General features: G+C 35.8%; 2 protein-coding genes across 2 annotated transcripts; both read right to left on the minus strand.

Moving 5' to 3' along the window:
* Positions 1 to 6,031: 6,031 nt before the first annotated feature.
* LOC119253331 (cysteine-rich secretory protein 3-like) lies at positions 6,032 to 27,261 on the minus strand. The gene is made up of 8 exons (XM_037520903.1): positions 27,253 to 27,261; positions 15,687 to 15,757; positions 12,860 to 12,976; positions 11,046 to 11,133; positions 9,458 to 9,606; positions 8,971 to 9,068; positions 8,162 to 8,250; positions 6,032 to 6,207 (listed from the first exon to the last, which is right to left on the minus strand). The coding sequence occupies exons 2-8, from the start codon at positions 15,753 to 15,755 to the stop codon at positions 6,080 to 6,082; spliced, it is 738 nt and encodes a 245-aa protein (XP_037376800.1). The 5' UTR covers positions 15,756 to 15,757; positions 27,253 to 27,261; the 3' UTR covers positions 6,032 to 6,079.
* Positions 21,154 to 22,043, minus strand: LOC119253332 (aprataxin-like). The gene has a single exon (XM_037520904.2). It carries the CDS (start codon positions 21,895 to 21,897, stop codon positions 21,268 to 21,270), a length of 630 nt encoding a protein of 209 aa, XP_037376801.1. The 5' UTR covers positions 21,898 to 22,043; the 3' UTR covers positions 21,154 to 21,267.
* Positions 27,262 to 27,589: the final 328 nt, after the last annotated feature.

A 27,589-nucleotide genomic window follows, 5' to 3' on the forward strand; every position in this document is an offset into this window, starting at 1 on the left:
TTCCTTATTTCAGTATAAGTACCAGTGAATTAAAAAATTTGAAATTTATAACTCATTCTGGACTACTTTATGGTTACTTTCAATCAACGTTAAATTTATGACAGTTTGTCTTTCTGAATATTTATGAAATCTGTGTACAGATTTGTTTCTCATTGCTACACTTGTGTTTTCCCAGTACCGTATATTATTAATTTAACATTTCAAAAATTTAAATTCACTAAATTGTTACCCATCTGTTTATAAGGAGAATTGCTTAGTCATTTGTTCTTTTACTAGTGTAAAACAGTTCATTGATATCCTATAACACCCTATAATTTACTGTGAATATCCTGTGTTTCATTCTTAAAGATTCCATATCTATTATTATCCATATCTACACCATTCTTAGAGACACTTATAATTATTACCTGTTCCCATGGATGACATAAGAATGAGACAACTTGAGTGTTGTAGTGATAGATAATGTCAGTCTGTGAACATCGGCTTTGTCTCTTCTGATTATTGTTTCATCTCCAATGCCTAGCACAATGCTAGTTACATAGGTAGCAGTAAATATTTGTTGAGAAAATTAATATTCACCTGATGTAGAGCCTTAGGGGGAACAGAAAAAAGGGCATATAATCTCTTTCTTCCAAAAATCACAATACTATGGCAAAGATACAAATATATATGAATATTGAAAGGTAGTCTAGTTCAGTACTCACTAGTAGGAACAGAAAATAAATACATCAGTTGGAAGTTCCGGGAGTAGATAATTCTGGACAGATTCTAGATGACAGCATGACATTTGAACGGCTTTGAAAAAATGTACATGATGAACAGAAAAAGAATTTGGTGTATCTGAAAGAGAAGAAACAGACAAATCAGTGTATCACAAGGCATATCTAAGTCAAGAGTGATGAGCTTTGAAAATCTGGGACAAACTTTGTATAGAAGTCTAAGAATATATGCTTCTTTATGTCAGAAAGTAATTTCATTAACATTTAGAGAGTTGGAAAATTATATGATCAAACATTTTATGGAAGTTACCTGATAGCATTGAGTGTGCATGGTGATTTGCAGAGATGTGAAATTGGTGATGGGAAAAATGTGTCATGACAATTCCCCATATTAATTATAAAGCAGCAAAAGGCAAAAGGGAGGAATGTGAATAGATAAGACAAAACAGTGTTGATAATTATTTGGTATGAATGGAGGGCAAATAAAAATAGAAGAAAGTGTGTAGATATTGATTATAAATATGTCGGTAAGCACATGAAAAGTATCTATACACCTTAATTATTGAAAGGAACAGTATAGTCTTAACTACTCATGTAAAATCAGTAGTTGGCTATTTGCTGAGCTGAGAGGCGCAGTGCTGAAGATGCTTGAGAATTAGGACAATTTCTCATTTTCTAATGAGAAATCCGTGTAATTATTATCCTGTTCCTCTACATAAGGCACTCACTCCTCTACCCCTTAACCTTCCTTGCTTATTGGATTTTGTAACATTTTTATAGATTCCTTTGTATTTTCTACAAAAGGATCCTATTAATCTGCAAATAAAGTCAGCTTCTGCCTTTCCAATCTATCTGCCTTTAATATCTATTTTTATTATTTTTAAAAAGATTTATTTATGCATACAAGAGCTAGGTGTAGGTTAGAAGTGGGGTGTGTGTGAGAGGATTCACTAGAGACAGAATGGGGAACAGAGCAGGCAGATTGACTGAAATACACTACTGAGCAGATCAGTGGGTGTGACAGGAGAGGTCCGCTGCACCTTGTGGGTTATCTCCCTGGCCAGGATCGAACTCATGTTGCAGTGGCTGGTGGCAGCTTGACAGCTCTGTGTCTTTAACCTCTGCACCACCAGGGAGGCCCCTACCTTTAATTTAAAAAATATTTATATTGACTATTAACTTAAAATATGAAATGAAGTTGTACAAACAAGCATCCTTTCCTTTCTCCTGATGTGGATTCCAAACTGAAAATGAGCACGATGGTGTTTTCACATGTAAGCTGAGGAGAAAACATTGCCATTCACTATTAAGCATAGGTTAGCTTGAGGACCTTGTAAAATGTTCCTTTTTAGGATAAGGAAGCTATTTTCTAGTCTAGTTTTCTGAAAATTGTTTTTGTTATATTACAGGTGTTGAATATTGTCAAGTGCATTTTTTTGCATCTTTCATAATGAAGATATCTTTATTATATTAATAAGTACATCATATTAATAGGTTCTGGATGTTGAAACAGCCTTTCATTCTTGGAATGATCTCACTTTGTTATATAATCTTTTTATATGTTACATCTATGGTCATGGGGAATAATAGCCTATAGTTTTCTTGTGATGTCTTTGCTGGACTTTGGCATTACAGTAATCCTAACTTGAACTGGGATAGAGTTCTCTTATTTTCTGATATTGTAAAATATGCATGGTAGACATACCACACACATACAAGCATCTATCTGTCTATCTACCTATAAAATATACAGCTATTCTCTAGTGTGATTTAATTTAATCTTTCTTTTAGTCAATAGTCTGTTAGTTGATTTCTTGCTCCTGTTCTTGTCTTTTTACAATATATGTGCCATCATACTACATTCCTGCTCAATTTACTCTAGTGACATTGCTATCTTAGTTATAATATTTCAATTCTTTACCTACCCTAGAGAGTACCATGTAACTAAATTTCTGCCTAAATCTCTGATCCCTTTTGAAAACAACATTCAACTTGCTGATTCTGCTGCAACCATTCTAGGCTTCTTACCTTCCTCAAATATGCCACATTTATTCCTACTTCAACAAGTAATACTCACTATTCTCTTTGAAAGTTTTCTCCATCAAGTTATCAGATTGGTTTTCTCACTTCTGTTGTGTTACTGATAAGTCATTACCTTAGAGAGGATTTACCTGACTATTCTATTTAAATTAACAGTTACTGGGGCCTCCCCTGTGGCAGCGGTTGAGCGCTGGGCTGCGAAGCTGCCCGCAGACGCTGCAGTGCCGGTTCGATCCCCGGCCCCCGAGGAGAACCCCACATGGCGCACAGACCTCTCCTGCCGCGCTCGCAGCTCCCTTTCAGCAGTGTATTTCGGTCCTTCTGCCTGTTCTGCTCCCCGCTCTGGCTCTGGTGAATTCTCTCACCCTCCCGCGCTTCTGACTGTACCCAGTGCTTGTATAAATAAATAAAAAATAAATAAACAAACAAACAAATAAATAAATAAATATTAAAAAAAATTAACAGTTACTTTCTTAGTCTGTTCCGTGTTTTTCCCTATTGACTATTTTAGTTTACAGCACTTATCATTTCTGAATTATAACAAGTATTTATTTGCAAAATAGTGTTCTTTCCTTTCAGAGAATTCCATGACTTGGTCTGTTTTGTTAATCACTCTATTTAAAAGTACCTAATTAAGTACCTGCAACATAATTGTTTTCAATATATATTTGCTGAATGCAGGAATGAAGTATTATACATTGTGATGATTACTGTAAAAAGAAGTATAGGGAGCTATGAAAATGAGGGAAATTCTTTAGGTTATTCACTCAGGTAGAGTTAACAGCATTTGCGAATGCTGAGGTAAATAAAATCTTGATGAACTTGGGAGAATTTAAGAACATTTTATTTGGGGTATAAGAAGTAAGAGAGTTGAAGTAAAATTAGAAAGTATAGAAAGATCAGCTTCTTGCAGATCAGTTTAAGAGAATATTTTCTAAGTACTTGAGAAGCCAATGGGAATGTTTTGAAAGTAAACTAATTAGGAAGTCTATTATTATTTTTTCTTTATTGAGGTTACATTGGTTTATAATATTGTATCTGACTTAGGGGAGAAGTCCAAAATACCTCCACTATCCAAGCACTCATATTTCTTTCCTTTTTTTAAATTATCAATGTTTTTTAAGATTTATTTATTTTTTATTTTTGCATAAAAGAATTGGGGTGTAGGTGCTGGTGGGGTGGGGGTGTGACAGGAGTCACACAGACAGAGCCAAGTACTCATAGTTCTTTACCCTAGGCCACTGGGCCTCCTTACCCCTTTGTCTTTGTTCCCACTCACCCATACCCTCCCAATCTAGTAGCCTCAATTCTGAAGTCATATTTCTAGGGTTTGTCAATTCATTTATTTCTTCTTTTCCCCTCTATATTCCACATGTTAGTGAAATAATCTGGTATAGTACTTTCTCCTTTTGGAAAATCTATTACTTTAGCTATTAAGAAATATTCTACAAAAACATCCTCTAGAAGCTGCATTGGTGATTTTGGACCTCTTCCTGTCCTTTCCCTTTGCCTCAAGACCACTCATACCTTCTCTCTCTTTTTTTAAAAAAGATTTATTTATGCTTACAGGAACTGGGGTACAGGCCAGCTGTGGGGGGAGGGGTGAGAGGATTCAACACAGACAGAGTGGGGAACAGAACAGGCAGATTGACTGACATACACTGCTGAGGGGAGCAGTGGGCGAGTCAGGAGAGGTCTGCTGCACCATGTATGTTAGCTCCCTGGTTGGGGGAGTGAACTCATGTTGCAGCGGCTGCGGATTGCTTCATAGTGCTGAGCTTTAACCCCTTGCACCACCAGAGAGGCTGTACTTCTAATTTTGATATTATTAGTGAACTTTGATACTGGGTAAGTTATGAGTCTGATTTGACAATCCAACTATTGGTGTTATCTGACAAGTAAAGAGACTAAAAATCAAAAGAGACCAAAAATCAAACATTTAACAATGGAATACAGAAGCTCAAACTTGCTTGGGGGGAGATATTATGAACAAAAAGTATGGTTAGTTATGGCGCCAAGAAAAAAAATGAGATTTTCTTATTTTTGTTTTTTTGAATGAACTTTCATTTTGGAGTGATTTTAGACTTACAGAAAGTTTAAGATAGTACAGAGAATTCCCATATACTACTCTTCACCCAGAATAAGTTTCCCTTAATGTTACCATTTCATGGTAATATTAAATCTGGTATGTTTGTCAAGATTAAGAAATCAACATTTAAAACATTTCATCCTATTCAGATTTCACCAGTTTTTCCATTAATTATCTTTTCTGGTGTAGGAGCCTACCCAGGACACCATATTGCATTTAGTTCTCATGTTTCCCTCATCTCTTCTGGTTTGTAACAATTTCACAAAATTTCCTCACAGGTCATAATTTTTGATGGATTTGACTAGTACTGGTTGGATATTTTACAGACTGTCCCTCAATATGTGTTTGTCTCATGTGTTATCTCTTGATGAGATTGGGACTACAAGTTTTTACAAATAATTCCATAAGGTGAAATTCCCTTGCAATCATATAAAAGGGGGTATGACATCATTGGTAATATAACTTTGGTAACTTGGTTTCAATGGCATTTCCCAGACTTTTCCTCTGTAAGGTTACTTTGTTCTCTTTCCATACTTTTTGGAAATGAGTCCTTAAGTTCAGACCAGACTCAAAAGTGAAGCAACTAATTTTTGCTTCTTCCTGGAGGGGGTAGTGTTTGACATATATTATTTTGAATTTTTCTTTTAAGAAAGAGTTGTCCGAGAGAATTTATACAGATGAAGAATCAAAAGTTTTCACCGATTTTGGCAAAATGAAGGTTGGGGCTACCTTAGGAAGAGTGATTTCAATTTAATTATAAAGGTGAAATCCAATGAGTGGAAAAAAGCATGAATGGGAGAGAAGGCGTTAAAGACAGCATATGGGAACAATTCTTTGAAGTGAACCTCTGAAAAGGACTATAGTCCAGAATACAAGGGACAATGATAGCACATTCTGTTCTTTTTGTTTGTTTTGTTCTGAGCACATTATTCTCAATTTCATTTCACAGTTCTTGTGACCTTAGTTGTAAGAGAATACAACTTTCAGAATCCCCAATTTAATTATGCTTATTAAAGTTTAAATCAAATCTATATTAACATCCAAATTTGTTATCACAATTTCTTTTTAACCCTTTTTATTGAAAGATTTCTGTAAAATAAAAAACAGATCCAGGAGAAAAAGATTCATTACCATACAGAATTTTATTTTTAGGTAACATATTTATGATTTCTTAGCTAGTAAATGTTAAATCTAAGTAGATGATTGGCACTGCTCAGCTTGCATTACATATTCAGTAAATGTTGTTTTGGCACTGGCACGTAGCTTTGCAAGAGTATTTGGTTATTTGGTGGTTACAGCCCACCATAGCCACCAAATCATTACAGTTAGAATAGTCATCTTGATATTTGCAACTGTTGGCTGGAATAAAAACAAACAAAAAGTAGTTACTACACAGACAATAAATTCAACTTGAATGGGGGGAGGGAATTGAACACACAAATTGACATCTTTCCATTATGATGGCTGTATCTTGTTTGCAGAAACACATCAGTTTCCTTAGTTTTAAGATCACTTCTTTTTAAATTTGAGGGTTTTTTCTGGAGGTGTTTCCACAATAATTTGACTTACTTTCTTTATTCAGAAATTAGAGTAAAATGAATTTAAATGAATCTCTCTAGACCTGCACTGCTAAAGAATTTTAAGCAACCACATGATGGCCACTGGCCAAGTGTTTATTAAAATTTGAATTTGAGTCAATTAAAATTAAATCAAATTATGTTTGCAGATTTTCAGTGATACTGGTTAATTCCAAGTGCTCAATAGCCAGAATATCTAGGGTTGATTTTGCTGTCAGTCCTTTACAGGACAGGACATAATGAATATTTTTATTATGAGGAAAAGTTACACTGGATAATGTGGCTCTGGACTCTAATGTTACTATTGCTTCAGGAGGAAGAAATTATAAGAAAATGTGGATGTAAAAATTTGAAAGAGGTGTGACTTTCACTATGACTGTTGAATATTTCTGTTTGGCTATCTTTCAATGGACACAAATGCAACAGACCTGAAATTAATTTCATCATTCTACCTCCTCTTGATTCTTCCCAACTCTTGGCTCAGAATCAGAGAAGCCAGGATGTAGGGCTCAAACTTAACTTGTTCACCTTTACTTTTCATTAGCACTTAAAAACCACAGGTAACAAATACTAGCTATTTTTTTTTCTTCTTATTATAACTGTACATCTCTTTTTAATCATTTTGTTCTAATGCAGAAAATATCTCCACTTGGTTTTGAACCTATGTTTTTCAACATTCTCCAAGATGGCTTCACTCAGCATTTAGTTGGTTCTTTATACTACTATCAGGAGCTCTTTATGAAACAAAATTCTGATATCTTCACTCTTCTGTTTGAAATCTTTTGATTGGCTATTCATTACTAATAGGATAAGTGCCAAACTCTTTAATAGTATTTAGCAGAGATGTAAGTATTCAGAATTTTTCTTCTTAGTTGATTTATGACTTTGATACCATCAATATTCTGAATTATGGCTATATTACTCATTCAGAATGAATGCTATAATACAGCCAGGTGAATGCATTTGAAAGGTAAAAGTATTAGCTTTTTAGGTAATAAGTTGGCTTAATAACATATCCCAACTAAACAAAAATACCAAATCTGTTTCTCTATTCATGACAAACACAGAATTGAGATATCACCTAACACCAATTTTACTATTTTTATGCTAAAATAGTTTAGAGGCTTCTGTGAGCTAACATTATTATGCAAACTGATTGACATTTCAAAAGTATGTAGAGGTTACTAGTAAATCGAAGTACAAGTGGTTATTAAATCAAATGATGATTCTAATGACACTATGGGGAAAATGAGGAATTCAGTATGATAATATATAATTTAGTATGATTATGTTAGAAACAACAACATTTATTATCCACAATGAGCCATACTATGTTGTTTTGTACTTTTATACCTGTACATATTTTCTATTTCTAAAGTGTGATTTTTGCTGTAGACATTAAATATGCTAAAGGAAAAATTCATACTTCACTATAATGGATTTTTTCCACAGAAACTTTTTCATATGTACCAATATGTAAGAGGTTCAGCATAGTCAGAAATGTACACTGGAAGTTAATGTTTCTATCCATAACATTATGGTATCAGGTTTTCATTGCAATAATACACTGATACTGAACTGTGTAAAATTGTTTTCTGACACACACTCTACTGAGTGATTTTATTTTTGTCTTTTCAGGAAGGCATTTCTTAAGTTCATTACATTCAGAGGATTTCCTAATCTTAAAAGGAAAGTCAGATCATTTTTTATCTTAGCAGGGTGATGACTAAACTTACTGCACAGTCCATTGTCACAGTCATTAGGGCAGCTGGCACAAGGTTTCCCTTGTTTGTAAGGGGTTTTTATTTTGCTCTTGAGATTTCCACTGAAAATTGAAATATAAAATGTTTAAACATTGTTTTCATAAAATTGCTTTTAATAAATCCAAATGGGTTTAGTTTATGCCAAAACATAACAACTGACAATACCAAATCTAGATAACTACACTAAATACACCATGAGGTAACTGAATCTTGGGAAAGACAATTGTGAGAAAAGATAAATTGTTTTCTGTACCATAAAATAAAGGTTCATAATATTATATGTAGAATTGGGAAGTTCGTCTTTTTTCTGAGAAGCTAGTTGTGTTTCAACTTTATTTCTTTTTTTTTCTAAAGACTTTTTTTAAAAAGATTTATTTATTTATACCTACAAGAACTGGGGTACAGGCTAGAGGTTCAGGGGATGAGAGGATTCACCAGAGACAGAGTGGGGAACAGAACAGGCAGACTGACGGAAAAACACTGCTGAGGGGAGTAAAAGACGAGATAGGAGAGGTCTGCTTTGCCATGTGGGCAGCTCCTTGGCAGCCCTGACATCTAACTCGTGCTTCAGAGGCTGTGGATAGCTTCATAGTGCTGTGCTTCACCCCTTGTGCCACCAGAGAGGCCTTGTGTTTCAACCTTAGAAAGTCTTTCTAAGGGTTTATTATGTACCTTTAATGACATATGGGTTTTTTAAGCTTGGTGTTTCTATTACATGATAATTTAAAAATACTAAATTTTTGATAGCATATCTGACAGCAAACACAAAAGTGTATACTCACCTAGGACAATACTGGCAAACATAGAAGTATTTCAAACTCTTTTGATTGGGACAATAGGCCATTCCACATCCAACAAGGTAAGATGAGAACCAAACAACCTATATACCCATAAGAGAATATATGAGAATATATCAGAACAGAAGGAAATATCAAAAAAAGTAGGAAATACAAGGCACAAGTAAACTTCAAGATTATATTTATATTATTGAATCAAAATAAAGAACCTTTAAAATACTACCTTTCCAGTGCTTTCACTACACTTTCCATTTACACTGTTAGAAAAACAGATTGAGTTCCCCTCGCAAAGAACCCTCAGATTTTTGACAAATGATAGCTCATAGCTCAATCTGCTAAAATACCCCCCAAATTCAAAACTCTTATTTACCCACATTGCGTCGATCTTTCCCCAAATTTAACACCGGAATCAATCAAAATTTGGAAAAGCTTTCTATGTAGGATATTTATAGTGGTTTTTCATTATTCTTACCTGGGTATAATGTCCAACAACTTCATCTGGGGATTTTGGCCCTTGACCATAAATAAAATCATGGTGCTCATCATACCAACTTTGAATTGCTTGTGACCATGGGGCAGGGTAGCTTGCCATAAAGAGATTCTCACCACAGTGGCTTGTAGCTAAAAAAAAAGATTATTCAAGGAAAAGCATACAACAGGTGATGCATCTATCTCTCTATATCAGAGTCCTTCTTCAAACATGGTACTCATGCCCATAGTTGTTAACTTAACAATTTTATGGAATTTACATTGCATTATATGTAAATTTTAGGTATGCATTATTATGAATCAGTGTCTACGTATGCTACATTAAGTTCATCACTAAAAGCCCATAAGGGTGTTCCTTATCAGCTATAATAAGCTGAATAGAAGTCAAATGTTCCTAACAAATGGAGCCTGGAATCAACATGCAAAATTTTGAGTTAAGGCCTCTGGACGCCCCTCTAGAATCATTCATTTACACATTGAATTCTTCACGAATGCATGTCTTAGGTGTGCTCAGTTTTATAAGCTTGCTGAAGTAGAGACCAACTCTTACTCTCACCAACACTCATGGATTGCTCATATATCAGAAACTGAATAAATGTTTAGGATTGTTATTTTGTGTGGACTTTGAAAAAAATATTACACTCAGTCTTTAAAAAGCCCAGGAATGAAGTAAATGACAATATTTTCAAAGTTTATGGGTTTCCTCTTAGTGAGTGAATGAAAACATCACAGGCCAAAGTGTTTTTAAGTAATTAGGAAAGAAGTAGCTTGCAGGCCAGAAATATTTCAGTATATTTTTCAAGACTTGAAATTAATATTTATATATGAGAATGCAATGACTACAATCTATGTAAAGATAAAGTAGACTTCTTCTGGGTAACCCTGTAAAGAGGGAGAGAACTAAGATTTTAACAACAGATTGGAATCTTACAGTCATTTGTCTTTATCTTCTACTGAATACAGTCATCCATATTCATTATTTCATTAAATTATCATACTAAAAATACTAATAACATGGGTAGACTTACCTTTAAAACAGATAAGCTGTTCACTCATTTAAAGTAGATTTGCCTATATCTATGTCATTTTTAAAAATTTAAGTATTTTATCTAATAGTTTATACATATGATATTTTGTCTCATTGTTTTAATGTTCTTTGATGTGGTGATCATGTCTTAGAGGTTATTTTTGAGTATAATATAGTATTGCATGCATTGTAGGCACTCAGAACATATGAATGATTTACTTTCATCAAAAATTACAGACAAAATAGTCAAAGTAATATTAGAACAAAATATTTTTGAGTATAACTTAGGAACTGTTTGACAAAATTCAATATTTTACAAATACGAAAATGAATTATTTTCAAAACAGTCTACATGAAATGAATGTAGAACTGGCTTAGAAGTTAGAAATTCTAGTGTAAAATTTCCCATATGTGACGTCAAGTGCCAATCATTTTGTTTGCATCAGAAGCAACATTTATTTACAGAGCTTCTTAATTTAGTCTCAAAAATGACCCCTTACTAGTTTATTTGCATTTATTAAACACATAGCATTAGTTTACATACAGATTTCTCTATCCATTATCACACTATGTGAAAGCGTGCACTTGTTTGCCCAATTTTGGGCATTCATTGCTGCCTCGCTGCTCCAATCCTAAAGCAAGCAGGAAAAAAAAAAAAAAAGTCACTTAATGATTCAAAGCATAAGCTGCAAAGTATGATTGGTAGCTACTTTTGTATCATTATAAAATTTTTGGACATGCATCTTATGATTAGCAACATAAACAAAGTATTATTTTTTATATGCCCTTTTAGCTTTATAAGAAACATAGTATATCTCCCCTAAGTATTTGAAAAATCTAAAATAATTAATGGTTTATTCATGATAGGAAAGTGGGTGTAAAGGTTTATTTTTTTCGTAATGGTCCCACTCTAAATATTGAAAATCAAACTGAGGTATTGAGATTATTTTTCCTAATGCTGAGCTGGCATACTTCATTCCCAATTCCTTTTCTTTTTTCCATTGAATATTTTAAACATGTTATCTTTAATACTGTGTCCAGAGAAATAGACTGTTCTTAACCTAAATGGTACTTATCCTAAAGGGAAAAGGCCATTTTGATCATAATTAGGAGATGAGCAGAAAAATATAAGGGTCTCTACTAGGATATCCAAAAATTTAGTTTTAATACTGCCTCCACAACTTACATAGTACTATAACCTGGGCAAGTTATTTAACCACTATAAGAAAAAGTTAAGTATTCTGCTCTGTCCTAGTGAAGCTTATAGGTTTTGAACCCTTCACTTGGGTATGTCCTTCCAAGGTCATAGTTGGGAATCAGAATATGTTTGCACATTTTTTCAATAAAATTTCAATAGTAAGTCATTTTTTTGTTGTCTTTTCTTTACAGAAAATTCTTTTAAGCTTTGAGTCAATAAAACTTGGATTTCTTCTAATAACAACATATCTTCTAAGAAAGACTGGGTGCCCAGAGCAAGTAGACACTAATCATTAGGCTAAGATAAGCATGACTGTCCAGAGAAAGACCAGAAAGAAGAAATACACATAAACCCAGGAAATATATGGAATTTTTTTGGGATCAAAATCAACAGAAAGACCCTGAAAAATATCTAAAAATCAATTTATTAAGGTTAGAAGGCACACGCTAACCTCTTGGGCAGGATCTTAACCAGGTTTTATGGGGGAATTTCCAGGGGCTCCTTGGAGTCCCCTGTATTGTATACTAATGGTATTTCTATAATTTTTTTTCTTTTAGGAAGAAAAATTCTTTTTTTTATTTTAAAATATAATTTTTTTTACATTGTTCATTTTGTACAATGTTTGATTTCTCCCCTCAGATTAATCCTCGTAATATTCCCACCACCACATCAACCGTGAACCATCACCATAATCTCTTCTGTTCTGCTGTCAAGTTTTGGTCCCCCTTTATCCCCCCTCCCCTGATGTATGTCTTGGATAGTTTGCCTGCTAGTTTTGTCTTTTTTTTTTTGGATCCCTAGTTTGTTTTCCCTATATTACTCCTCTATTGAAACCATCAATATTTTTCTTTTTAGGAAGAGAAATTCTATCACAAAGATTAGAAATTTAAAAATGGACATGATAGTGAATGAATTCTGATATATACTTTTCTAGAGATTAAACTATAACAATGGTGGGTGAAAACAATATATAAGCAAAAATAGTATGTGGAATAATAATAAATAATAATTATAATGATAATAATAATAAATGTTTGCTCTATTCATAACACAGATCCAATGAAATAACAACATAGAGAAAAAACTTCCTAATCCTCAAAATTCTTAAAGAGATGTTATTTACAACTGACTCAAGTCACTTTCCTTACTTCTCCCCTTACCATCTTCAGCATGTTGCTGGCAGGTGGAGAAACTGTTCTCCTTTTTTCATTGTGTTGGTCTACAATTTCTCTTTGGACATGTGTTTTGGAGGTTGACAAGTCATAAAATTCTGCATCCTAAAGGAAAGTTAAATTACAATTACTTTTAAGTTTTGAAAATTGCATATAAAGAATAAATAAGTTAATCTAAGAAAACAAAGGTTATTTTTAGAAGTGTTCAATTCAAGCCACAGTTAGTTAAGCATTGTCAATGAATCTGAGCCAAAGGTATAACTTTTAAGCAGTAACAAAAGTGTTAAATGTTGACAGTGGGGATTTAATTCATGGGTGACTATTCAGGCACCTTTGAGGCTACTGATAACAATTTGTAGTATTAAGAGACAATGTGATTTTTCTAAATATATGAGTGATAACATATCAACAATGGTACAAAATAGGAATCATTTATAATCTGCAGCAAGATTGGTAAATGTAGAGGCAGGTGATTCATTCTGAACTTGAAGGGGAACTTTGACTTAACATGTAGTATGTATTTAGGGAAATAATGTGTAGGCCCATTCTAGTAAAATGATTTTACCTACCAGCAGTAGATTTTAGAGCCTCTCTCAAAAGACAGTTTTACAACATTAAACAAATCTCCAAGGTCATTGGGAGGGAGCAACGTATCCAATTAATAGACCATTGTTGACCTGACTTTTTTAGTAACAGAAATATGACTAATAAGATACTATTATTAATATTGTTGATATTTTTGGTTTATCTCTGTGTGTGCCTATGTTGGAGGGGAAGGTTAAGAAGGTGGATTCGTGTGTATGAATTGTTCACACAAGGTCTAAGTAATTTGATAACTTAAATTTATACCAAGAGTATGATGTTAGATGAGCAAGATTTTGGAGTAGAAGTCTAAAGAGATGGGGCTCTTTGTTGATTTTTTTTCCCTGGCAATTTGGACTAAGTTATTTTCTCAACCCCACAATACTGAGTTCCCTTAAACTTCTCTCAATACTGTATAGTTAGGTCTGACTACATTTTGTCCCTACTCTCTACTTTTGCTTGTATTTCTCATGTTTGCTTTATGTTCCTAAGAACAGGGACCAAGAGTGAATGCTGTGGTGCCCACAGATTCCACACATCCCGAGCTCCTAAATCCTAAGTTAGAAAGGAGGCACATGTGAAATAATAAGAGCAGCATTACAAAAAATGATAGAGCAACATCTCTATTTTTTTCCTGTTGTCCCTCAAAAACCTGCTTAGTTTCATTTCAAAGCATGTCCAAATTTGGCCCCTAAAGAAGAAGCAATTATATCCTGCTTCTTACCCAGTCTTGCTTTGTAGTTAAATATTCTGCTGAAGAAGACATGCCTATTTTTTCGAAAATGATTTTCAATATAATTTTTGTTAGGTGACAGGAAATATGAAAAATATTGAAAATAAAATGAATCCAATGTGTAATATGTCTATATTCAGTTTATATTACATAGGCAATATGATGTAAATCATTGCAATGTGACACGAGAATTGAAATAAGTATGTTCTACCAGATTTAAAGGAAGGAAGGATCAGTTCTGCTTGATTGAGGTCAAGGAAGTTTTCACCAGTGATAATCTGGACTGGAATTGAAGGATAAATTGTGTTTTCTACTTAGATCTTCCACCTTATTGAGGAGGTATAGAAAGACATTCTTGGGCAGAGGTTATGAAGAGTACCACATTTGTGGTGCAACACAAATGATACCTCCTTTAGGAAAGAAACCGGAAAGACAGCAAGGGACTTGAATGCAAGGTTAGGTGATGAGTAAATGATGAAATCTTGAGTATATTGAAACATTGCTCATATTTCTGAATGCCAAATGAGGTTTGACCCAGAGTCAGAGCTCTCTGTACTGAGGGAGCAATTGTTGTGTCCCCAAGGCTAAAACTGGTGTGGGAACAAAGGGCAGTAACAAGAGTTTCTCACAGTGATTTTCTGATCAGGGGAGATACCTGAAGTGAATACCTGCACACAAATCAATGAAGTGGATGTTTGGTGATGTTCTTGGGATTATTAAAGTGAGACAGAATATTAGAAATAGCTAGAGTATCTTATTTTGCACTTACTAATGAGGCTTGAAAAAAATTCCAAATACTCAATATCTTCAGTTAATTTTCTGATTTTTAATTGAAAAATAGGTATTGTTATTCTCACACAGTACCTGTGAAAATTAATTGTGCTGATGTACAGGAAAAATTTGGTTATCTAAGATTTTATGAATATGTTGCTAAATTTCTGTTGGGATCACTTTGAAATGCATTAAATAAAAAGGAAATTGGAAAAGATCTTATGAAAGAATGAGTTTCATTAGCTTGTAAAAGTAGTTATAGCTCATAACTGTTGACAGAAATATAATTCAAGGGTCATAGGTAATTTTAATTTTTTGGTAGACACTTGAAGAACGCAAATGAGTAGTTTGGTATTTACAATATATTTAATTTAGCTACTATAGTTAAAATATTGTTTTTAATATACAATCAATATTAAAATTAAAATACTAATGAAATAATTTACTGCTTTTTATTTTTCACTAAGTTTTGAAGTATGCTATTATATTTTGCTATCTTAATTCAGACTATCCAGATTTCCAGTGGTCCCTACCCTCATGTGTCTAGGGGCTACCATATTGATTACCACAGTCATATAGTTATAGTTAATTGCATTAAGAACCATGAGCAACTGTTGAGTATTTGTGATGTACCAAACTTTCATTGTACTTTAGAAAATTGATCTAGTATCTCCCCAGCTTTCAAGATTGCTGGAATTGTTCTGACAAGATTTTCAAACTTTACCATACCTGTCCATTTGCAGGAATGAATTGAAGCAACACTATCGTCAATAACAGCAACACCTGGAATAATGCCATTGCTGAAAAAATGAAAGAAAGGGAGAAAGACTGGGTTTGAATTTCAATGTACAAACTTCTGAGGATCATAGGAAAACAAAACAAAACAATGCAATAATCTTGGCTATTCCAAATTGATTAGTAACATAACAAAATTTATACCCAAAACATTTCCAGTAAATATTATCATTCTGCAGGATTCCAAGATAATATTTACTGGAAATGTTTTGGGTATAAATTTTTCATCACATTTAATATTTATAAAGATAAAAATATTGTGACTAATTAAATGTTTATTAACAGGGAGATAAAATGTCTAAATAAATTAAAAAACACCAATTGGTAGAGAATATTAGACATGAAAATTGTGTTTATGGTGGCTTAATAACAAGGAAAATGCTTATGGTTCAAAGTTAAGTTTAAAAAAGCAGAACATCAAAGAGCATATGAAAGAGCCATAATCTATTATTATGGATGAATATTTGTGCCCTCTAAAAATTGATATATTAAAGCCCTTTCTTCTCAGTATGTCTGTATTTGTAATTGAATCACTAAGTAAATAAAGCGACATATCTTTGAATGGATCAAGATGTGGTATATATGCACAATGGAAAACTATTTAGCTATAAGATGTAACATTCTTTATCTATCTCTTATTGAATCTTTATAGGCATATGCCTACAGTCAAACTAAGGAGTTTTATTCTATATTTAAAAGACAAAAGAAAAAAACTGATTTAATAGACAATTTTTGTTCATTATTTTCTAAATTTCTCAAGCTCCTTCAGAAACCTACAGGCTCTGCACTCATTGCATAATGATTCATAGAAATGAATGACTATTTTTGTCAAAGAATAAAATGCTTTCACTCTTAGCTGGAGCTCCACACCCCAAAAATGTTTAGTGCAGTTTCATTGGAATTGATGTCTATTGACTCTAAAAAATTTTTGGATTCTGTCCCAGCTAAACTCTAACTAACAATGAAATTAACAAGAGGTTATTTATTACCTGCATGCTTCCTTCCTCTTGAGGGAATTATGTGAAGCAAAACAAGTCAGAAGGAGAAAGATAAATATTGGAAGATATTGAGTATATTTGCAATATAAGGAAACACAGTAGATGAATGGAAATAAACAAAAGAAAAATAAGGTAGTGGACAACAACAATGAAATTGAGGTTACCAGAAGGAAAGAGAGTGGGAATAGGTGCAAAAGTGGAGGGGGTCTAATGAATGGTGACACATGAAAAAAATTTAAAAATATAATATAAACATGCATTGCATAATAAAAAATAAAAATCAGACAAAGAACAAATGAGAATAGAAATTACAAGAGGATGACTTTATACTTTATGTGGCTAGACATTCTTTTTGCCTTTTCTATAAGTTTATATTATTGTAACTACAGTAATTAATAAAAGGACAGAACTTTAATACAAAGAGATTATTCAATCTTGGAAAAGTGTCTCTGATTTTGTTCCACCTTTATGTTGTAGCAACTTTGTGCAGCTAATAGTTTAGGCATTCTTTTTTTAAAAAAGATTTATTTATTTATGCATACAAGAACTGGGGTACAGGCCAGAGGTGCAGGGATTCTGATATCTGTGTAAAAGAGGAAAGAAGGCATGCAGGTGATAAATAACCTTGCTAATCTCATTGCTAGTTAGAGTTTAGCTGGGACAGAATCCAAAGTTTCTTTTAGAGTCAATATACGTCAATTCCCATGAAATTGTGTAAGTTTTTGGGGCGTGGGGCTCTAGCTAAAAATGTAAGCATTTTATTCTTTGACAAAAATAGCCATGCATTTCTACAAATCAGTACGCAATGGCTACAGAGTTTGTAGGTTTCTGAAAGAGTTTGAGAAAATTAGGAGAAAATTAACACAATTATCTATTCAATCTATTGATTTTTTTCTGTTGCCTTTCAAATATAGAATATAACTCCTAAGATTTGCAGTTCTCAAATAATATATTCTTTTTTAAAAAGATTTATTTATTTATGCATACAAGAACTGGGGGACAGGCCAGAGGTGTGGGGGGTGAGAGGATTTACCAGAGACAGAGTAGGGAACAGAACAGGCAGATTGACTGAAATACACTGCTGAGGGGAGCAGCGGGTGAGACAGGAGAGGTCTGTGGCGCCATATGGGTATCTCCGTGGCCAAGGATTGAACTTGTGCTGCAGTGGCTGCGAATAGTTTCATAGGTTGCTTCTTAACCCCTTGCATCACCAGGGAGGCCCACAAATAATATGTTCTTAAAATATCCTTCTTGAGAATAGGAAAACTCTTATTTATGTAACTTTGTTGAAATAACAGAGAACTTTGTTGGCATTTCCATGTAGCACTTTTGTCCATTTAAAAACTAATTGGGAAGGGAGGGAATTGAAATGGAAATTAAAAAATTGAAGGCATATGCCTATAAGGATTCTATAAAGGATTAAAAAGTATAAAAGAGCTGCTGCAATGCTTTTGAAATCTAAGCTTTTCTACTCTATTAAAATCTTACTCATAGCATTAGGGGATATTTGGTTTTGTTTATGTTACCTATTTAGGTGGAACAGAGGATGAGAAAATTATAAAAATTTAAAGACAGATAAGGAAAATATGAAAAGAATAATGAAATTATTTCTGTATAAAAACAAACACATAAATGTAATGTCAGTAAAAGACATTTTTAATTCTCAGGGATTTCCTGGCCTTATACTCAGCAACCTAAGCTTTAGTACCTAGTGCTATAATAAAAGAAGTATGTTTTTTATTGTTGTTGATGATGTTTTACCCAACTCTTTTTTAACTAGCTATATGAGATTGAAAATCTTCCTTTGTCATATTACAATGTGTGACATAATGTTGCCTCATAAGGTTCTTATGAGGTTTGAGGATATAATTAATGCTAAAGCAATTTGAAGACCACCACCAACAAAAAATCAGCATGTACATATAAGTCCTAGCATTAACATCACTATTTTGAATCATCATTTGGGATGGTCTCTCCCTCAGCTGATAGGGTTGCCTGATGAAATTTCCCAAAACCTTCAGGGATTTTCTGTTCTTAAGACAGCCATGTGGCCCAAGATTATGTTCCCTTCCCAGGTCAGCCACATCTTATCTGTCAGATGTGGGTTATAGAGGCCTGACCTCTTCTTAGCTTCAACTCTAAAATATTATCCCAGCTTAGAACTACTCAGAAGTAGCTGATTGGCTAAAGTCTAGAATGAGACTACATCACTGTTTGATTTCTACTTTTGACTAATCTTGTTTCCTGCACCTCTCTTCTTAAATAATTGATCCCAAATGTGTTTCTTAATAAACTGCCTTAGTCTCATATTTTATTACCATTACCTGAGAGAGTAGTAACTTCTAAACAAAGAGAGAAAATCCAAATCCAGGGATTTCAAGGATTTACATTGGCTTATTTCTATATAATTATAAGAAAGCAGAGCAAATTGAGTCTAAAGCACATGTAGATGACACACTTAAATTATAATATATTGTTCTTTGTTTTGGGCACAGAGCTCCTAATATATTGTTCTAATCAAATATAAAAGTTAATTGTTAAGTGCCAAGTATGTGTGTTGAATTCTATAATGTGAATAATATTATCTTAAATTTATGTTTAAGCGATTAGTTCTAGGGCCTCCCCTTGTGGTGCAGCGGTTGATCGCTGGGTTGCGAGGCTGCCCACAGCCTCTGCAGCGCTGGTTTGATCCCTGGCTGCTGGTGAGGGTCCCACATGGTGCACAGACCTCTCCTGCCGCCTGCTGCTCCCCTCAGCAGTGTACTTCGTCAGTCTGCCTGTTCTGTTCCCCGCTCTGGCTCTGGCGAATACTCTCACCCTCTCGTGCTTCTGACTGTACCCAGTGTTGTGCCCAAGATCAACAGACTTGGCAAGCATAGCCTCCAGGAACCCAAAAACAGCCGATGCAGACACAAAAGGGAGTTTATTACAGACTCGAGTCTGGGCTCAGGGCACCTACTGATGCAGCAGCAGATATTGAGAGCCCCGAACAAAGGAAGCAGGGGTTTTTTATAGGGTTAAATCATGCTGGCAGTTACTCATTGGCTACAAGGATGCGTTCTCCAACTTTGCCCAGCTATAATTCTAAGCTGACTGGCCTGGCCGAGATGCAGCTCCAGCCTGCAGCTCCAATTACGTTAAGATCGCCCTCATTGGTGACTGGAGGGCGAGGGTGGAGTGAGGGTTGAAACTGTCGAAATGATCTCTGGAATGAAATCGTCATTCCTGGGACAGCAAAACCTAAAATTCTACAATGGCAGTTACACACAAAATGACAAAGCAATGGCTAAGAATACTTATGCTTGGTTCCACACCCAGTGCTTATATAAATAAATACATAAATAAATAAATCTTAAAAAAAAAGAAACCATTACAAAAAAAGTGATTAGTTCTAAAAAGAATGTAAAATTCAAAGTACCTCAGCTAAGTAGTAGCTCAGAATTATCTGGCTTAAAATTCAGAGTTCCTTCAACCACAATGAAATGCATTTCACCATTCCAAGTTATTATTTGAATTTGCTTTTCCTGAAGATTTAGTAGGATGAAATTTTTGTTGCTGTTAGAAGAGTGATGCTTTATGAGGTAGAAATTAGCCAAGAGCACCAAGATTATTCACACTTGATGAGTGAAGGGGAAAATTCAAGTTATATCTGCTGTCCACTTCCCATTTTCAAAAATTGAGCAACCAGTCTCAAAGGAATCTCTCAAGGGAGAAGACTTAAGCCATAAAAGCATTTCAAAGCTAATTAGAAGCTACAGAAATCGGAAATTTCAGTGTATTGTATTTAAAGCAAAGAATGAATTGGCTATGTTTGCGTCTCAACCTAACTGTATTATCCAACCTAGCATTACTCATCCCTTTGTTAAATTGTCTGTTTCACTAGTATGGCCTTTATTTCACTTATGAAGTCATTTAAGAGGAAGAGAAAGAGTAATCCCTGCATTGTGGTAGCCTGGAGGGGAGCACTCATCACCACCTCAGGAAGTAGTATTATTAGTGGGTGGAGTCCACAAAGCCTGTATGGAATTAGCTTAGGACATCCTTTTCCCCCTAAGCTAATTCCATACAGGCTTTGTGGACTCCACCCCCCTAACAGTATCATCTCTACCCCTCCCTCCCATCTGCATTCCAGGGACATCTCAGTTGCATAGCATTGCAACTTCTGGCATACCAATCAGACTTCCTGAATGGGGCTGCTGGGAAAGAGGAAGTAGGTTGAATGTGGAGAAGAAATGAAGTCAGTGTTGAATGTGGAGAAGAAATGAAGTGATAAGGTGCCAGACTTGTGCACAACATAACACTGCTTAGTGGCCTAGGCCCCGCGAGGGATACAGTACACGGGCGCCTCCCCTTTTATTTTTTTTTAAGTAAAAGATACATATTTTATTTTGAGAAATAAGAGTTCTCAAGCAATCCAGAATAGAAGCCAGGAGTTTACTTGAAGCAACCAGCCACACTTGCTGCAGAAGTTCAGGTGCTGCAGAATCACTTTGGCCAGTGCTTCCTTAGATGCTCTTTCAGCTGAGGAATGGAGGGGAGCAGCTGCTGGCACTCATGACAGCGGAGGGCAACTTCAAGAGCTCGGATGTCCCATCTCGGACAGTCACTCTGCCAGTCTCTTGGACCATCTCGATAACAGCTTGTGATTCTAGGAAGTATTCTGTATTGAAAGAATTCCAGTGTTTTTTGTTTTTAAGACAAGGAGAATCAAAATCTTGGCTGATTACATGAAGGTGTACATGGCTCATGCTGGGAATGGCATGGTATCCCAGTCGGAAGCGGAATTTGCTGGACGCTGCAGAATCTGCAATCACCTTTTCCCCAACGCTGTGCATATGTTTGAGCAGTTCAAGATGTTCCCTGGTCACGGCCTTCAGACTAGAAATGGAGGCCCATGGTAAGACTAGCCAGTGGTGACGAGCCTTGGGGTAGTTATCCTTGATCACCACCACTTGCTCATCTTTGTAAACCTGCATTTTGGTGTCCTGCATGGAAATCTTCAAGCCCTGACTCCAGTGGCCCAATGATTCCTTTTTGGTAGATGTATCATCTCTGCTCTTCTTTGGGGGCACAGAGCATGGGCTAGGGTTGCTCCCGGGTTCCAGCCCCTCCCTGGGCTTGGCTTCCTGAGCAGCATCACTTTCCATAGAATCACTATTGCTTGACCTCTTTCTCTTCAGGTTTGTTCCCAGGTCAGGGCTCTTGGCCTCTTCCTCAAACTCTGCTTTACCTTGACATATCCCTTGTCACACTCTGCTTTCAAATGTACTTCGCCATGGGTCTCTCACCCACATCTGTTTCAACCAGTGCAGGACCAAAAGGCAAGCGCAGTTTCTTCACATGTCTCTCTGCTCTACCTATCTCCTCCAGGTCTCCTTCTTGCTCTCCATCCTGCTTCCTCCCTTCCTTAGTCTCTTCACCAGCTTCTTCTCTCTGCTCAGATACACCCACCTTTGGGTGGGGCATGGAACCTGGAATTTCCCCTTTTCCTGGGGACTACCCTGAGCAGCAGTACTTTTCCTTAATTCTTCACTGCAAATTGCAGGTAGACCCTTGGCATTGGAGTTTCCCTGGGTTGTGTGGTAGCGGTGAGCCGCGGCGCCCGCGCGGCCCCCTCGGGAGGGGGGTGTCTTCGGGGCCCGCGGGCCACGGGCGGAGGCGGTTGGCCCGCGTGGGCGGGAGGCTGTGGGTTCCGGCTTCCAGGGGCCCCTCGGCGTGCGCTGTGGTGCCGCGGCCACGGTCTCTGGCGCCCCTGAGGGAGTCCGAGGGCGTTGGCCCCCTCCACGCCGCAGCCGGTCTGTGGTCCCCGGGGACCGGCGCCCTCTTCTCCGCCCCCGCCTACGCCTCCCCTTTTAAAGACCTGTAGGTGACTTCACAAAAATCAAGACTTGCAGAGGCTACAAATAGTCACTTGTTCTGATCTGCACCTACTCCAGGTGTTACTCCATGGATTAACCACTCCTGAGTTAAGCCAGCCTGTCCAAAGACACCAAAGAAGTGGACAGCCTGCCCAGACCCTACATACTAACTCAGGCTTACCTTGCAGAGACCCTGACAAGACACCTGACCTTTCTACAGCCCTGCTCCAACCACAACCCAAAGCTGGTTGGTCAACCCCTGGCAGAAGCTTGAGGAACATCAGATGGATGTTCATAAACTGTTGGAGTGACCCCCAGTGTTTGTTGTTTTTCCTATTTCCTTTTGGTTTGGCCGTTCTTGTTGTATTAGCTTATTGCTTGCACTGTCCCAAAATCTGGGGGCAAGCCTCCTGTGTTTTGGGCTCCGGCAAACACCCTAACATCTCTATCTTGCACACACATTTCCAAGTCTTTTGTTCTCTGTGTGCTGCAAATGGAACTTTTTTTGTTTGCTTTACTGGCATCTTTAGATGTCTAATTCTACCTGATGTGAGTCTTTGTGTCCTTACCTTACTCATCCCTGACTTCAAACTTCTGTCAGGTGAGCAAGCTACCCAACTCTCATATACCAGCCCTGGGCATCATTCAAAATGCCTCCCTTTAGTCATCCCACTGTGTGTGGCCCTTGGTGTTTCTTAAGGGATGGGCTTGGGGGCAGCAGGCTTTGGGGTAGCACAAAGCAAGTTCACAGTCCTCTTCCTACAAGTTGACTGAGACCTAAGTAATGTGGCCCAGTCTTTAAGTGACCTCCAGGATCAAATGGACTCTTTACCAGCTGTTGTTCTCCAGAACCGGGAGGGTCCCTACCCTCTTCCTGAGTTCACTAGTCTCCATTATTTTGCTGCTTGCCCTCGGAACTTGTGTTCTTAATTTGACCTTAATTTTCTTAATTTGACCACCCGGTTTATCCAGTCCCATTTAGGAGCTATAAGCTTCAATTATTGGTTGGGCAATATGAGCCCTTAAACTCCTTTTCCTAACACCTCCTATGGGTCCTCGTATTGATACTCCCTAGCTTTTTGCACAGTTATCAGAAGGAAGGAAATGAAGCAGGAAGTTGCTAAAATCTGCTGCTTGGATTCTGTTGCTTGCTGGAGTGGAAAGTTCCTGCAGAGTGCTTGCCCATAGTAGTAGTTATGGCTACCTTGACCCCTTCCCCAAACAATAAAGCAAGTCTGTGATAGATGGGGTAACACGTTTCCACATACAGACTGTATAAAACCTTACCATCCCTGCAATTTGGGGCTCAGACTTTTGGGAGCTATCCCACTGGGCCTGACGGTGTGAGGAATAAATCTCTCTCCACCTCTCTGAGTGCTGCCTAATTTCTCTGGGAAATTGCCATAACATTATTCCTTCCAGCTTCCCAGTGTACCCTGCTCTCTACTTAACTGACCCCAGACGTTATCTTGTGTGCCAGTGGCTTCAGTTGTGGCATAAGGCTGGGAGTGGGGTTAGCCTGGGCCCCTGGGTGACAGGCAGCCAGAGCAAGAGGGGGACTTGGTGACTCAGCCCTGGACCTTGACCTGATCTCTATAGCACTCATCTCTCACCAATTAGAGATCCTACCCCCTACTTTTCTTAAACGTGTCTTTAATTCTTATTTATTTATTTAAAGATTTATTTTATTTATTTATACAAGCACTGGGTACAGTCAGAAGTGCAGAAGGACGAGAGAATTCACCAGAGCCAGAGCAGGGAGCAGAGCAGGCAGAAGAACTGAAGTGCACTGCTGAGGGGAGCAGCGGGCAGCAGGAGAGATCTGCGCGCCATGTGGGACCCTCCTCCTGTAGCCGGGGAGCAACCGGGGATCGAACCGGCGCCGCAGAGGCCGTGGGCAGCTTCGCAACCCAGCGCTCGACCGCTGCGCCCAACGTGTCTTTAATTCTTAAAACAAAATAAGCAATAAAAGAAAATTCTATCACAAAAAATATTCTTTAATTCAGTCCCTAGTTACAGCTGTTTGGGAAAAAACACAAATTTGTGAGAATCTGGTAATAGCAATATACTAAATTTTTATAGCATATGTTATAGCTATTTAAGAAACTATGTGCATAGTATTTAACATTGGGAACAATAAAAGAATAAGTAATGGCATGGCTATTGTTCAGTATCAGAGAGGAAGAAGTAATATTGTTATGATTTTCAATGATATGCTCACCTCTTCAGAGAATACACAATAATCAGTAAATTTGCAGGGTGCAATATCAACCTACATAAAATAGCATTGTCATGTATCAGCAATACTCAACTAGAAAATAAGATTGAAAAAAGAGCTACTGCTCATAATAGTAACAAAACCATATAGTATCTCTAAAATAATCAAGAATAAAAAAAATCTTTTAGAGAAAACTTTGAAACTCTAATAAAGATCATAAAGGAAGATTTGCATAAATTGAGAGATTTTTGTGCTCTTAAATGGTATGCAACAATATAATAAATATATTAATCTTAAACTGATATGAATATTCTTTATAACACAATAAGAAATCTGCCCCATGAATAGGTAAATAAATATTTTATAAGAATAATTAATTTGGGTATCTTTTCATGTTAGTTATTTTAAGACTTCAAAATAACATTGACAAAAATTTGATATTATTGTAAGAACAGGCAAGTGGACTAATTAATGGAGGCGAGTAGAAAAGAAACAGGTCAAATAAGACTGTATGAAAAAGTATCAGAGGAAGAACAGATTATCCAAAAGTGGTATTGGGAAAATTAGCTCACTATATGGGGGAAAAAAATAAAACCAGACCTTTTAAAAGTTTTACTTATAAAGTTAAATGTAAGGGGATTAAATTTATAAATAGATAAAAGGTAACTTTTATGGGCTGTACCTCTTTTCCTTAAGTGAACCACAAATAATAATGCCAATATATGGTGTTTTTGTGTTTTGTGTGAAACATTGTATCACTCTTTATGAGATCACTTAAAACTAATAAGAATCTGGACAATAAATGGTGTTACTCAATACCCCAGTTTACAGATGGGCAGTATCAGGATCAGAGATTTAATAATAAAATACCATAAATATGCAAACAGAAGGAACAGGTGGATAAGCCCAGACAGTGTGGCTTCCAAGCCCTTTCTCCTGTAAGGTCTTAGAATTGTTTAAAGTGATATTACAGACCAGAAAAGTTGGCATTAAAAGCATCAACACACAAGTGTATAATGTGTGCATTACTGATATAGACACATTTAGATCATAATCACAACAAAGAAAATTTCTGATGCAATATTTTCAAATTTTAAATATAATGTTGACACTTTGATTATTTCATCTTACCTCTTGTCTGTTAGACAGAAAGCAGCCCATAATACTGGAGCCTATGATGCTATAAAAGTTTAGAGATTTTCTAGCCTTCATTATATAGGAAATATATAAAGACATCTGAATAATAATAGTCACCCTCACACTTCCCAAAAAGCAATCTTTTTTCCTTTCTAAGTGTGAATTACTTCCCATTTCTTTAAATTTCTAAACTATATCACTAGAATTTTTAGCAGTGTCTGATTTAAACATTACTTCATAGTTCTGACACTCTTCCTTACAATATATCTCTTCCTTTTACAAATCTGAACTCATCTCAGTGGCCTCAATTGACCTTACAAAGTACAATTGACCTTACAGTAGCTCCTGAACTTGAAGTTTGTCATCAGTATAATTACCTTAGACTGTTCCAGAGCATTAATCATACAGGTAAACATTCTAGTTTTGGTGTTTAGCTAGCTGAAGAGGTGTAACACTAGATCGTTTCTGACAATAGTATAAATCCTCTCCAAGTTTCCTGGATGACATTTAGCTGTAGAGGAAAAAAGTGATAATAAAATAAGATCTTCCCTTTATGAGGTAATTCCTTTTACACTGTTGTTATTTAGGTACTTCTGTTGTCAGTCCAGGATCACTTCATATTTGTCAAGGAATATAGAGTTCTATGTGGAAATTATTTCCTTATATAAAATATATGCAAATGATATTATATACATATATAAATTACTTACATAGATGAGTAGAATGACTTCTGATTGGACAACTCTAAAGGTCTTTTGTTGATTTCAGTGAATGGGGCTGCTTATTATGTATCTTATGTTGATAATCTTTAATGGAGTATTTTTTTATCGCAAGGTGTGCTAATTTTGTTAGGATGAACTTAAAACAATTAGCAAGAGCTTCCTATATTTGAAAATTATCTTCATTATCATGTCTAAATATGTTAATATTAATAGTTATTAAAATGAAAGTGTATACAGATATAAAACATGTTCTTTAATTTTTAATATTAAAAGAAATCCTAGCATAATTACTTATAAATGTCATAGACAAGGGAATTCATTTTATTACTTATTTTACAGTGAAACTTACATCATTTAAATATTAAATTGGATTGAAGGTGTTTTGGGAATAATAGTTAATACGTTATTTTCTTGGTTTAAAAAATAGTATAATAATGGGAACATTACTGTCAATAAGAGCTATTAACAGACATTTAAAAATCATATATTCATTTCCTATATATCATTTTATCATAAATATATTGGCATAATAAAATAGTATACCTTTAAAAAAGGAGTATCACTTACCATTGGTTCTAAGAGTAGAATGAAGTTTCTGCTTTATCTGTAGGAAGAAGGAAGGTAGAGAGAGACAAGTAAGAGAGGTATATATGCAGTACATCCGTTTCCTGTTATGGCAAATCCTGGTTGTGCAAGTAAATTTAAGCCAATCAGGTCTGAAACAGGATTTGTCATACCAATAGTGTCAAATTTCATTGCTGGTTGTCTAACTGCACTTTTGACATTCTCTAGCAATTCTTCACTTGGCTTTTAAAAATAAATGGCTCTTCAAATTAAGCAATTGTACATTTATTCTTTGGCACTCATATTCTGTTAAAATTTATCCACACTTGCTAATCAATAC

The sequence above is a fragment of the Talpa occidentalis genome, unplaced genomic scaffold (genome assembly GCF_014898055.3).
Source record: "Talpa occidentalis isolate TD23 unplaced genomic scaffold, MPIMG_talOcc4v2.1 talOcc4.2, whole genome shotgun sequence".
NCBI lineage: Eukaryota > Metazoa > Chordata > Mammalia > Eulipotyphla > Talpidae > Talpa > Talpa occidentalis.